This window comes from Thalassophryne amazonica, chromosome 2 (assembly GCF_902500255.1).
Source record: "Thalassophryne amazonica chromosome 2, fThaAma1.1, whole genome shotgun sequence".
In the NCBI taxonomy this organism is placed as follows: domain Eukaryota; kingdom Metazoa; phylum Chordata; class Actinopteri; order Batrachoidiformes; family Batrachoididae; genus Thalassophryne; species Thalassophryne amazonica.
Genome location: NC_047104.1, coordinates 38,025,692 through 38,040,047, shown reverse-complemented (window position 1 = coordinate 38,040,047; position 14,356 = coordinate 38,025,692). Strand labels below are relative to the sequence as shown.

Here is a 14,356-nt window from a genome sequence, read left to right as displayed (position 1 = left end):
AAAAGTACCAAAGAAATAAAGTCCATTATCATTTTACCTGAAGGCTACTCACCCTACGCTAATGTTCAGGTAACCTCATGCTATGTTTCCATTTTAACAGTTGCCGTTAATTGATGAAATCTAATGCAATACATTGTACATACATAAAAGTGTGCAACAAGCCAACAGTGCCCATAATACTACAGCAGAAACCACGAAGAATGAAAACTTACTTATACTTTAGTCAGCTATAGCATGAATTACTACATTATCTATGCATGATTTACTCCATGTTTTGTTATTATTTATTATTATTATTATTAGATGTTCTTTCTTCTTTGCACCTGCAGCCAGGGGATTATTATATTAGATGACCAAACTTAGCTTTTTAAAACTCCTATAGGGCTGCACATTGCAAAAGTAAGACTTAACTGAAAACTTCAAAAACTATGGTTTGTGCATTTTTGCTATCAAAATGAGCAAAATAGCAAATTATTAAGCTACAGTTTCTTCATTTATTCATTCATTCATTCTCTGATGCTTATTCGTCAGAAAATTCCAAGTGATTCATCTTTCCTATCCTCGGCCATGTCCTTTGACTCATCTTGCAGAATCCTGAAGCCCTCCCAAGCCAGATGGGAAATGTAATCCCTTCAGTTTGTCCTAAGATTTCCCAATTGCCTCCTCCCATTTGGATGTGTATGAAAGACGCCTCAACGGAGATGACCAGAGGCATCCTCACCAGATGGTTCCTTTCAATGTGAGAAAGTAGCAGCTCTACTCTGAGTCCCTCTCAGATATTCAAGCTTCTCACCCTGTCCCTGAGTGTAAACCTGGTCTTGCCTTCTGGCAATGATGGAGAAATTTGAAGGGGAGTGATTGCGATAAACACCCCCCACCCCCGTATCTGAACCTGAGTGGTGTACTGTTGCTGGACTTCTGTGCTGGTCATGGTTTGACCATCACAACATCATGTTTGAGCACAAGGGTGTTCCAAAAATGCACTTGGTACCACAGCACTCTAGGTCAAACAACGGTGATCAATTTTGTGTCATCAGACCTGCGACCCTGTATCTGAACACTCAAGTGAAGAGATGATGAAGCGTAAGTTCAAATGGTAGGCTGGGCCGAACTGACCTGCAAGACCTAAACACACTGTGAGGGTTTTCTGGGAATGTTTCGTAAGGGAAAACCTTTCCACACTGCCTTCAACTCACACTAGTTCTCTAAGAAAGTCCTCCTACTCCCGGACAAGTTCCACCATTCCGGAGTCGCAGACTGAACAGTCCCCCTAAAAATCGGTCCCCCCCCTGACGACGCAGTTCACAAATGATCACCTTGATTCTTCTTAAAATTGCACTCCAGTCATCATCTATGTCAGCGACAGATATCTGAAGCTTTAGTACAATTATTTCCACATAAATTCAGCATTATTTCATCATGAAAGGTGGCGGAAGTGATCAGAGCTGCTAGCTGATGTGTTCACTGCGCGTCAGACATTTTAAAGTGTCATGGAATTTCGCCTCGTTTCTTCTTAAAACGGCCTCATTTCTGCTTAAAACTGCCTTTAGAATGATTTAAGAGGTTTACCTTCATCATCTGATGGTTAATAATCCCATTAATCCATTTGATTGCTTTGGGTGAAGAGACTCCGTCTCAGACATACTGCTGTGGTCCCAAATGACGCATGCGTAGATGTAAAAGGCGGAGCGATTTGTAAGGGGCAGACCGTTTGGTCTGCGACACCGGCTCTCTGGTTAGCCACACGAACTGTCGCCTCTCATTGAACGTCATCAGTGCAATGTCTCCGACTGGAAAAGTAGTTTGGGCGTCTCCATGGGAACAACTCTCTGGGGGCTGGATGGAGAACGTGGTGTGGATTTCAGCCTACTACGGCAACTGCAAAGGTGTGTTGTTCCTCTCAGCAGCAAAACTGAACTGTTAAAACGCCCAATCAATCACAAACAAATCTTGCCTCATTCACAACCACATACTCGATAAATGTCTAGATTTTATGTGCATTACAGAGACTTTGCATTAACCAGATATTTTTTCCTCTTTGAATGAGCGTTGTCCCCCAGGATAGAGCTATCTCCAGAAAGCCCACAGCACAGGTCGTGGTGGCGGCCTGTCAGGCACCCATCGCTGTGATTTGGAGTTACTTCTGCAGCCACTACCTGAACTCATGTCATTTGAATGCCTTGCATTCAAGTGTAAGCCCCCTTCCACTGTGCTGTTCCGCCTCATCTACTGACCACCAAAATCAAACTCATCTTTCATCCCTGAGATGTCCAATCTCCTCACAACTTTCTGCACACCCTCTGTTGATGTCATCATATTAGGTGATATGAACATCCGTGCCGACACCCCCCTCCTGCTGCTCCGCCACTGAATTTCTTCAATTACTGGACTGCTTCAATTTAAAGCAACTCGACGTCCTCACACACATCGCGGGGCACACCTTGGACTTGGTCATCACAAACTCTGGCCCTCTCACCAACCTGCAGGTGTATGACTTAGGTGTCTCTGACCACAAGGCTGTTTCTGTGCAGTTGCTATCCTCATCCAATCTCTCCAAGAACAAACACAATATCTGTTTGAGAAACCTCAAAAACATTAACCCAGAACACTTGACAGCAGACTGTCAACATCTTACACACATTTCTCATCAGCCGACGAAGCAGTGGAATACTACAATAGCCATCTGAGTAGCCTCGTGGACCACCATGCCCCTGTCAAAACCAGAGCAGTCACCTTCAGCTGTTCAGCGCTCTGGTACACAGATGGGCTGCGGAAGATGAAGGCAGCAGGGTGGGTCTTTGAGTGGTGCTACAAGACCTCTGGCCTCACTGTCCATAAACAAAACTACTGGAAGCATCAACAACAATATTCGGAGTCCCTTAAAGAGGCAAGGTCACAATTCTACTCCAATGTTGTCAGAAATAGTCCAGGAAATTCCAAACTGCTTTTCTCCACCGTCAACCATCTCCTCAAACCACAATCCCCTCCACTTATTGGTACTACAGCAAAGCAGCGCAACCTCTTTATGGATTTTTTCACCTCCAAGATTGCACACATTCGCTCTGCTCTCTCTGGTCCCCTCACCCAAACAATTCCCCCAACATTTGCCATCTCCCAACCCCTAAACTGCTTTCCTTTGGACTCACCAGAAGAGATGCAAAATATCATCAGGAAGATGAAACCCTTCACCTGTGCCCTGGACCCCCTCCCAACCTCCCTGGTAAAAAAACATGTCACTGTCCTAAGTCCTCTGATTACCTCTGTTATAAATTACTCTCTCCAAACTGGCCACATCCCCTCCGTGTCAAAGAAAGCCACTATCAGACCACTTCTCAAAAAACACACTCTTGACCCAGAGATCCTTTGAAATTACAGGCCCATCTCCAATCTCCCCTTCATATCTAAAGTACTTGAGAAAGCAGTGGTCACCCATCTTCAGAACCATCTAAAACACAATAACCTCTATGAAAAATTCCAGTCTGGTTTCCACCCCGCCCACAGCACAGAGACTGCACTCATAAGAGTTACAAACGATCTCCTGATGTCCTCTGATGCTGTTATCTTCAGACTTGAAGCTAATATTAGCTTAGCTGAAGTTAGTTGTGATGCACTGAGCAGGTGTCTCAACAGGAACGACACGCTGTTTAATGACCGTAATAATAGCAACTTACATCCGAGCTGATGCCGTGCCCGACTGGTTCAAAATGACATTAAGGTGACCCCACAAACTGCAACGTTTTAATACAAACTGTGTCCGTGTTGAATGATAACGTCAGTAGAGCAGGTCCTCATATGGAGAGAGAGAGAGAGAGAGAGAGACAGACAGACAGACAAGATGGATAGAACAGACAGAAAACATATAATACATTGGTAGTTTGTCATGTGAATCATGACATAAATATGAAAAAATTACCAGAAAATACAGAAATATTAATATGAGTATAGAATAACATGACCAGATATTTAGTCAATGAAACAGTAAGCAGATCAAATCAAAATGAAATGACTAAAAACTAACTTAGGCAAAAGACTTAAGCCCCCGTCACACATAGCAAGAACGTGCAGGAACCAGCCCGACATGGCAAATATTGCCACAATCGGGTGCAGTCGGGAAGGAAAGAGGCGTGGTCAGCCGTGTCAGATGCATCCAGATTACCTCCTCCACACCTGCACGATGGCATCCAAAGCGCATGTAGATGACAGGTAGATGATACAGACTGCCGTCAGACGGCCGTAAAAAGGAGCTGAAAACTGCCAATGTTCAAACATCTGGAGGGCAAACACAGGACTGGAGTGGGAGGGAACGCTGTGTTCCTCCCTTTGTACAGTCCCTGCCAGTACTGGACACCGGAGTACAACCAACGTATGGACCGGACTCACACCATATGTGTTAAAGCTGCGTCTGACTGCTTGGCCAACTACCAGCAAACTTTCAGCAAAGGTGTCCAGTGGCACGTGCACACACTTAGTGGCTCATGCAGCCTTTATGAACACACACGCACACAGCTGAGTGATGCATGTGGGTGCAGCGTGCATGTGTGTGGGGCACACGTGCAAGCAAGTACACCCCGCACGTGCGCGCGTGCCACTGGACACCTTTGCTGAAAGTTTGCAGCAGTGTCATACCATGCGTCAGGCGCAGCCTTTCCAGTGATCATTAATTTCTTTTTTCTTTTTTGTTTACTTCAGCAGCACAATGCAACTCTATTCATCGTGATGTTGGTTGGATTATCATATGGGATTTCATTTTTGCGTGGTATGTGCAGCACACAGCACCCTGTGGTGAGAGGTTTTTCACTACAGGCTGTGGTTTGGATCCTCTGCGCTGTCCTGGTTCTGTGCTGGAGGTGAGTTTCATTATTAATAATCTTGTCACAGCCTGGCAATACAGTTCCACATCACACCTTCTACAGAGTTTAGATGGTGATAAGGTAGTAATATGCATATTACAGCAGTGAGATCCATTCAGCTCTGTGCCTGACGTGCTCTATTACGCATTACTGTGCATGAGACCACGGAGAGGCACAGTGGCACACGGTACTTTCGGTCTGATTGTGCGCTGTTCACACCCACTGTACATGATTAATGCATGCCACATACATGTTATTACATATCAACATTTCCTTTACCCTCCCTGGCAAAGGAAATGTTGCCACATTGCCACATGCTGTTTTGATGGCGTCAGAATATGTAGACTATGATCAGATGATGCAAAAACTGCATATAGACCGCCATCAGACGTGCATTCCATTTCCATGGTGCCAAGAGTGTTTTGAACATGTGAAACACACTCGGGACAGCTGAGCAAATGGGACCAAATATGTAGATGCTCACAGACTGCCATCCGTAGGTCTTCAGACTGCACCTGAATATTTTTCGATTGCGGCCGGATGTGTCATTCTGATTCAATTCAGCCTCAATCGGTGTATGTGTGATGGGGGTATAAGACAAGAGCAGAAAACTGTCAAAGATAGCATTGTGGTGCAATAAGGTGGGCTGAGGTTGTCGTGAGTGAAGCAGATGGGTTAATGCAGTTCAGGGCAACATGCTTACAGTGGTACCTCATCAGCAGACACACACTGAGAGCTAAAAGAAGCCTGCAGGAAAGAAGATACATTTACACAATGAGACAGAGTTTTGACGAACACAAACACAAGACCCAGACTGCTCATTTAACAAAGATTGGTTTTGTGACATACATCTGCAACAGTTATGTTTAAAGTTAAATTGCAATTATCCTTCAAACAGATATTTGTTTTGTGTTAGTTTCATTGGTGTGATTTTCACTGTTGGTGGGCAGCCCGCGTGCATCGACCATCTTGCTCAACCAGGACTCTTTCTTGATCACTCCCTAGTTATGCCAGTGAGGCCTGCCTTTCCTACGTTGATCTTCAACTCTGTCTTATATAATCAACTTCCCAATGTTGTTTCCACTGCTGTAAAACAAGTCCAAGTCACTCTCTTACATAATGTACGTATGTGCTGGTTCTAAGTTCAATGCAACAACAGTATCTTCCAGCACTGCATTTTGAATGTTCAAATGCAAACTTCATTAGCCTCGCTGATTGCTGAGTGTTCACAAGCAGTACTTTGTATTTGACTAAACCAGCACTTTAACTACCGGTAATTGTAATTTATTGGTCTTTGGCTACTCCTCCATATCTTCTTCACTAAGCTCACTGCTGTCTTTGCTAATAATTCTCACTCATTCTCACATTCACTGATGTTCTTGATCTGTGTTCTTGGCTGGTTGAACGTGTTTGCTTCTGCCAGAAGTGCTTTATCGATGATGTGAAATTGTGTGTCTGCCTGTGTTGCGACTGTCCTGACTTTGGCTTTACAAATTTAGATGATATTTGGTGCTGAGGTGGGCCATTTTTGGTTCTTTTCTATTTCTGTTACATTTCTTGTAAATAAAAAAAAATACAGATGTAACATTTCATTTCTAATTTAACTTAAACTCTTCCTGTGTTTGCCTTTTAATATCCAAATTATCTCTCTTCCCTTTGATTCATTTTATTTTTTGCACTTTCATTTCTTATGCTAACTTATTTGCATATTTTTTAGTTTTGAGGGTTTTTTTTTTTTTTTTTTTTTTTTTTTTTTTTGAGACAGACAGACAGCAGACAGCACAGTAAACAAACAGCACAGTAAACACAACCATAGACCGCTGAATGCTCATGTTAATGTGTTTATGTGTTTCTGACCAGCAGGGACATGTAGAACCGGTGCAGGTAGAGGATCTGGATACAGCCAAGTCGCAGCATAACCTTCCCGTCCACCTTTGACATGTCTTTGTAGCCATCTCCCTCTGTTGCTCTCGGAAACAAGGACAGTTTGAAGCTGAAGACTTCCTCACCCATGATGGACACTGCCTGCACAGGGAATGAGATCATGACATTTTTCCACACAGTGAACGGGAATTCGGCTTTTGTCAGGGTCATCCCTTTGAAAAAGACAATTGGTGACCATTTTGAACCATCTTCATGCATGCTAGTACCACTGTTAAGTGACAGGCTGTCACTATGCGCACACTTTTTTGCCCTTCCTCTGTCCATGTCAATTAAATGCTCTGGTAACACATTCTGTGCAGTAACCTGTATGTTTTTTTAAAGAAAAGATGAAATTGTTGACCTTTGCTTGTGGTTTGTGCTCTAATGGACAGGTTGTTGCACTGCATGAAGTGACAGCACCAAGAAGGCCCCCCAGCAAAAATCATTTATACCTATCTCCTTGGTACTGCCAGCAGCTCGCTATTCAAGGTCCCATCTGTGGACTCATTCCTACAGCTATGGCTTTCAGGCATCAGGCTTTCAGCCCACAATTCACCTTTTGTTAAAAAATAAATAAATAAATAAAATAAAACATACATACATACATACACACACACACACACACACACACGCTTCGCGTCGTGGTGTTTCAGACTCCGTGAAGTGCATTCAAACCGTATAATGCACGGCTTCTCGTTGTTTAATCCGCTTATACCATGGTCCCACACAGTGAGCTAACACACAAATATTTATTTAAGTTAACAGAACTTGATAAATATACATATATATATATATACATATATATATATACATATATATATATATATATATATATATACACACACACACACACACTAGCTAGATGACCCATTCTGCACACAGATAATATGTTGTCATCATTAATTTTCATAGAGCAATTTGTGACATTCATGAGACTTAAGTGAATGGAATACTGTACACAGCAGGTACTTTTTAATTGAAAAAAAAAACAAAAAACTACAATTTTATTGATCTAATCTAGTCTAAACTGGGCAACAGAAGTTGGACTTTGCAATTGATCCTCCTCCCAGAAGGGTAAACAATTTCAGGCGAATACATACAAACAAGGTAGTCACCCAAAGACTGTTTCATTCAAAAATTCATTCTAATCTAATTACATTTGTTCCGCAAATCTGACTGGTTAATTGTGTGAGATTTCAGACCATAAAATATCATATTGACGGTGGCAAACTATTCAACCGTTTCATATTTGATGTATTACGTTGCGCCCTGACCGCGAGCGACGACGATGCCAAATTTGTGGATTTAAGCTACCATACAAAAGTACTGATGAGGATTCTGATACAGAATTACTCAATCCAGCTGACGAGGTGGAGAAATCTGTGGGTCTGCTCACAGAATTTCCAGTTTGGCATGAAGACGCGGCTGCTACGGTAAGCTTCGACGACCGAATTACTTATAGAAAAATAAACCGTGCAAATGATGGAATTGCATTAGAATGGGAACATCCCTGTTGTATGTGATGATTTGTGGATGTTAATGCTGGATTATACAGTCTCAAATTGAGTTTTACCGGTGATGCTTTAGGGTTATTCCCTAAATGAATGATTTTTCAAAAAAAATCATTAACCTTTGTCCAAAATGATGACAAGACCAAGTGCTGAAGGTTAGTCAAAAATTAGATTTCATGATATTTCACCATTCATCCATTGTTATACATACTAGTTAGCATAGTGGCACTTGCTAGAACCACACTGTTCATGTGAGCAGGTTAATACAATAGAGACAGATGTGGAATAAATGCAATACAATTTTATTACAGCTGTATTGTCAAGACTGGGTTTAGAAGATTGAATATAGCATTAACATAAGGATACAACATTTGGTTCAAAGTGGGAACAATTTGACTGTGATATACCTTTTTGTGAAAAGTTTTGGGGTTGACATCCATTACCACAATATCTCTGAGTCGGGCAAACACCTCTGTTTCTTTGGTTTGGACGAGTACTGATGCATCAATTCCTGCAAGGCAGAACAGTCATGTGACCAAACATGAATCATAGACATTAAAACAAAGCCTAAAAGAACAGCTAAAGATGGCACATATGCAGATTCCTGGGTCAGTAGGCAGCCTGGAGCAACCAAGTATCAGAACATCCCAAATCAGTGCTCATTTGAGGTATAGTTTTCAGTGGATTATAAAAGAAACAGACTCCATTATGCAGTCATGTGACCTCTGATTGTAATGCAGCCAGGATAGGGAGCAAAAGACATGCTGGATTCCCTTACTTAGAACACATATAGGTCAAAGGGAATGTAAAGCACAAGCACAAATCTGCCCTTGAAATATGCTCAACTCTCAACTGGTGAAGCTGAAGAAAATGTGGCAAAAAGGTTTGCGAGTTGGGGTTCCATATCCATACCATCTAACTGGGTAAGATAATGCACTGCCTTTTACAAACTAGTAGTATTAGGTGTACTACTTATGTTTTGAGGGAATATCAGCTATGACCTTCTGTCCATGTGGTATGCTTCTCTGAAGAATATTTGGCACACACATACCTCCACGCTGAGGGCGTCAGAAACAGTAATAGGTCTTTTCACCTGGCTGGAATATAGATGGCTACTTTTGAGAGTTGGGGATGGATCGGTTGTGTAATTTCGGCGGTGACCATCATTCACTCACTCATCACTCATCTTCAACTGCTTTTCTGGGTTCAGGTCACGGGGGCAACAGCTCCAGCAGGGGACCCCAGACTTCCCTTTCCCGTGCCACACTGACCACCTCTGACTGGGGGATCCCAAGGTGTTCCCAGACCAGTGTTGAGATATAATCTCTGCACCTAGTCCTGGGTCTTCCCCGGGGTCTCATCCCAGATGGACGTGCCTGGAACACCTCCCTAGGGAGGCGCCCAGGGGGTATCCTTACCAGATGCCCAAACCACCTCAGCTGGCTCCTTTCAATGCGAAAGAGCAGCGAATCTACTCCGAGCTCCCCACGGATAACCGAACTTCTCACCCTATCTATAAGGGAGACACCAGCCACCCTGCTGAGGAAACCCATTTTGGCCGCTTGTACCCACAATCTTTCAGTCATGACCCAACCCTCATGACCATAGGTGAGAGTAGGAACGAAGACTGACCAGTAGATCGAGAGCTTCACCTTTGGGTCAGCTCCATTTTCGTCACAACAGTACAGTAGAGCGAATGCAATACCGCCCCTGCTGCGCCGATTCTCAGGCCAATCTCACGCTCCATCGTCCCCTCACTTGTGAACAAGATCCAGAGGTACTTGAACTCCTTCACTTGGGGCAAGGCCATATTCCCTACCCAGAGTAGGCAATCCATCGGTTTCCTGCTGAGAACCATGGTCTCAGATTTAGAGGTGCTGATCCTCATCCCAGCAGCTTCATACTCAGCTGCGAACTTATCCAGTGAGTGTTGGAGGTCACCGGCTGATGAAGCCAACAGGACCACATCATCTGCAAAAAGCAGTGATGAGACCCTGAGCCCACCAAACCGGAAACCCTGACCATCTAGAACTCAAAATGGTTCCATATCATGGTGGATGCAGAGACAGTGTGGGACCTAATACTCTCAACCCAAAAATGGTATTCATCAGGATTTTTCCCAGCACAAAGACATACCTATCTCCACTTCCCTTCTGGGTGTAATCTGCTTAACACATCATCGTCTGACAAACAAACCCACGACACCTTGAACAAATCTGTGCATATCCACTGTTCTACTCAGGGCAGGAAACTCAGTGAGATGAGACTTAGGCTCCCAATATTTTGACCTGGGTTTGATTCCCAGTAATGCTGCAGTCTGTGTCCTTGAACAAGACTCTTCATTTGCATTGTCCCAGTCCACCCAGCTGCAAGTGAGTACCCATTTTGGCTGGGGAAGTAACATGAGGTGGACATTTTTCTTTTAGATGTAGATAATACAGGGAAATGAGGCTGAATGCTGAATGATCTTGACCTGGCTTCAACTTTGTATTATTAGGTGTCTGTTGACAAGTGTCATGCACATCAAGACTCAATCATTATACCTTGGACTCTGATGTCAGCGATGTTGCTGTGATCATCACAGACCTCCACATGGAAAGAGCCTAACATGGCAAAAAGCTTGAAGCTGAAGATTCCACCATCTTTAGCAGTTTTAGACACTGAAATAGACAAGGTACAGTCCAAAAATCATCGGTCACCATTTAATTCCATTTCAGTTTATGTTTCTGCTACTATCAGACTGGACAATTCTGGAAATATTTTATCTTAATAAACATCAGTAAATTATGATATATGTGACCATATAAGCTAAGGGAGTATTTCTTTGGTAATTTAATTGTTTAATTTTTTCTGTTGAGATTAGCGTTTTTTGAGCTCCATGCCAAAGTGATTTTTTTTAAAACAAAAGAAGACATTTTGATCTCTGTTTGAAAGTGACAGGAGCAAAATAGGTCAGAAAGGGCAGAGCCAAGCTTATGGTCTGATTACTCCTGAGTTCAGAAGACCTTCAACACTTCCTGCTGAGGGTGGAGCTGATGACACACAGGCCCTTTGAGACTCACCTGTACTCTCCTTTCTGGTTTTCACCTGCTTTTTGGAGTCTTGGTCCCGGGTGGCTGTGAGACGCTGAGGCACAGCATTGGTCAGGTAGTTAATGGTGGACAGCAGAGCTTTAGTGTGGAGGAGGAAGTGCAGTGAGGAAAACTCCACCTGCAACGCAAAGGTAAAATGTTCAGGTGATCCCGGAGCATGAAATCAGTACAGACCAGTTTCACCATTTCACGTCTCACACTAAAGACTAATTCAAGCTTATACTGATTTTCATGCCCCTTCTTTGCAGAGCTTATCTCCAACTCACCAGGCTTGTTTCAATCTGCTGTCTACTCCCACTACAGATCACAATGTCACCTACAAACATCAAAGCCCATGGAGAGTCCTGTCTAATAATTGTTATGGTAATATTGTTCTCACTTATTTCTTTGAACTCTTCTTTTCCCGGGGCAAAATGATTGTACAACATGAATCTTTAATAGTTGTAATTTATCTTGAAATTCCTGAAATGAACAGAAGTTTACATGGTTCCAAATATAAATTATCTACAGCACCAGAATTAATCATTTAAGTGAGTGAATGTTCCAAAATGTCTGTCAATGTTCCAAGGCATTAAAACACTGATAATGATTTACTGTAGCTGATAGTTACTCTGTGCCAACACAAAAAAAATGCCATTGGATTGACCAACACACAATATATTGGGAAAGAGAACTGTAGATTTAAGCAAGTCAGGAATGTCTCTTGGAACCATTCCTAAACTCTAAATTCCAAGATCACCAGTTCAAACAATTGTAGGTGCAGGTTACGGGTAGGTTTAGCCATTTTGCCAAAGGTCAGGAAGAAAAAAGCAATTTAAAAATAACAACAACAACAATAATCATCATCAATCCATGAAACCTTAATATCATCATCATCCACTCACCTTCAGTGCTTGCTCAGTGCTGCAGTACACAGTCTGGAAACTTGGGCCACCAGGATCAGCCTACAAAATCCACACACAAAATTTTATATATATATATATATATATATATATATATATATATATATATATATATATATATATATATATATACACTCAACAAAAATATAAATGCAACACTTTTTGTTTTTGCTCCCATTTGTATGAGATGAACTCAAAGATCTAAAACTTTTTCCACATACACAATATCACCATTTCCCTCAAATATTGTTCACAAACCAGTCTAAATCTGTGATAGTGAGCACTTCTCCTTTGCTGAGATAATCCATCCCACCTCACAGGTGTGCCATATCAAGATGCTGATTAGACACCATGATTAGTGCACAGGTGTGCCTTAGACTGCCCACAATAAAAGGCCACTCTGAAAGGTGCAGTTTTATCACACAGCACAATGCCACAGATGTCGCAAGATTTGAGGGAGCGTGCAATTGGCATGCTGACAGCAGGAATGTCAACCAGAGCTGTTGCTCGTGTATTGAATGTTCATTTCTCTACCATAAGCCATCTCCAAAGGCGTTTCAGAGAATTTGGCAGTACATCCAACCAGCCTCACAACTGCAGACCACGTGTAACCACACCAGCCCAGGACCTCCACATCCAGCATGTTCACCTCCAAGATCGTCTGAGACCAGCTACTCGGAAAGCTTCCTGAAACAATCGGTTTGCATAACCAAAGAATTTCTGCACAAACTGTCAGAAACCATCTCAGGGAAGCTCATCTGCATGCTCGTCATCCTCATCGGGGTCTCGACCTGACTCCAGTTCGTCGTCGCAACTTCGTACAGCCATTGAAGAGGAGTGGACCAACATTCCACAGGCCAATATTGACAACCTGATCAGCTCTATGCGAAGGAGATGTGTTGCACTGCATGAGGCAAATGGTGGTCACACCAGATACTGACTGGTATCCCCCCCCCCCCCCCCAATAAAACAAAACTGCACCTTTCAGAGTGGCCTTTTATTGTGGACAGTCTAAGGCACACCTGTGCACTAATCATGGTGTCTAATCAGCATCTTGATATGGCACACCTGTGAGGTGGGATGGATTATCTCAGCAAAGGAGAAGTGCTCACTATCACAGATTTAGACTGGTTTGTGAACAATATTTGAGGGAAATGGTGATATTGTGTATGTGGAAAAAGTTTGAGATCTTTGAGTTCATCTCATACAAAATGGGAGCAAAACCAAAAGTGTTGCGTTTATATTTTTGTTGAGTATATATATATATATGTGGTCTATTAGAAAAGAAACCGACCTTTTTATTTTTTTCAAAAACTATATGGATTTGAATCACGTGCGATTACATCAGACAAACTTGAACCCTGAGTTTTTTCACGCCTGTCGGTTGTGTCATTCGCCTGTGGGCAGGCTTTGAGTGAGGAGTGGTCCACCCCTCCCGTCTATTTTTTCCATTGTTTAGGAATGGCTCAGAGACTGCCGCTTTGCTTGATCAAAATTTTTTCAGAAACTGTAAGGCACATCCGAGTGGATACCATTCGAGAAATTCAGCTGGTTTTCGGTGAAAATTTTAAGAGATTGAGAGATTATGGAGTGTTACTGTCGCTTTAAGGACAACCCACGGAGCCGGAGGGCGCGCCGCGCTCCAAGCCGCCGTCGTCAGCCTGTTTCGAGCTGAAAACTTCCAAATTTAAGCCTCTGTTGACCCAGGACGTTGTGAGAGAACAGAGAAGTTTCAGAAGAGGTTGGGATCAGCAGTTTATCCGGACATTCCACTGTTAAAGGAGATTTTGTAATGAAAGACGTGCGGACGGATTCGCGCATCGGCACCACAGAGAAACACCTCCGTGTTGATAACCATTCGTAAAATTCAGGTGGGTTTCAATGGTTTTCAGTTGAGTGAGTATCCGAGAAACTGTTTAACAGCTGGGCATGTTCAAACTTGTCCCGTAACGCTTCCAACAGAGGTCTACCAGTCCTTGGTCTACCAGTATGTTTGCCTTTAACAACCTTCCCATGTTGTTTGTATTTGGTCCAGAGTTTAGACACAGCTGACTGTGAACAACCAACATCTTTTGCAA

General features: G+C 42.8%; 1 protein-coding gene across 1 annotated transcript in view; it reads right to left on the bottom strand.

Annotated features, from left to right (window-relative positions):
- The window catches only part of LOC117503539 (vacuolar protein sorting-associated protein 13C-like), a 305,374-nt gene that overhangs the window by 162,592 nt on the left and 128,426 nt on the right, over positions 1–14,356 (bottom strand). The window contains 5 exon segments of the mRNA XM_034162801.1: positions 6,708–6,875; positions 8,692–8,795; positions 10,828–10,944; positions 11,347–11,494; positions 12,261–12,320. Of these exon segments, the coding sequence (XP_034018692.1) occupies positions 6,708–6,875; positions 8,692–8,795; positions 10,828–10,944; positions 11,347–11,494; positions 12,261–12,320 (597 nt within the window).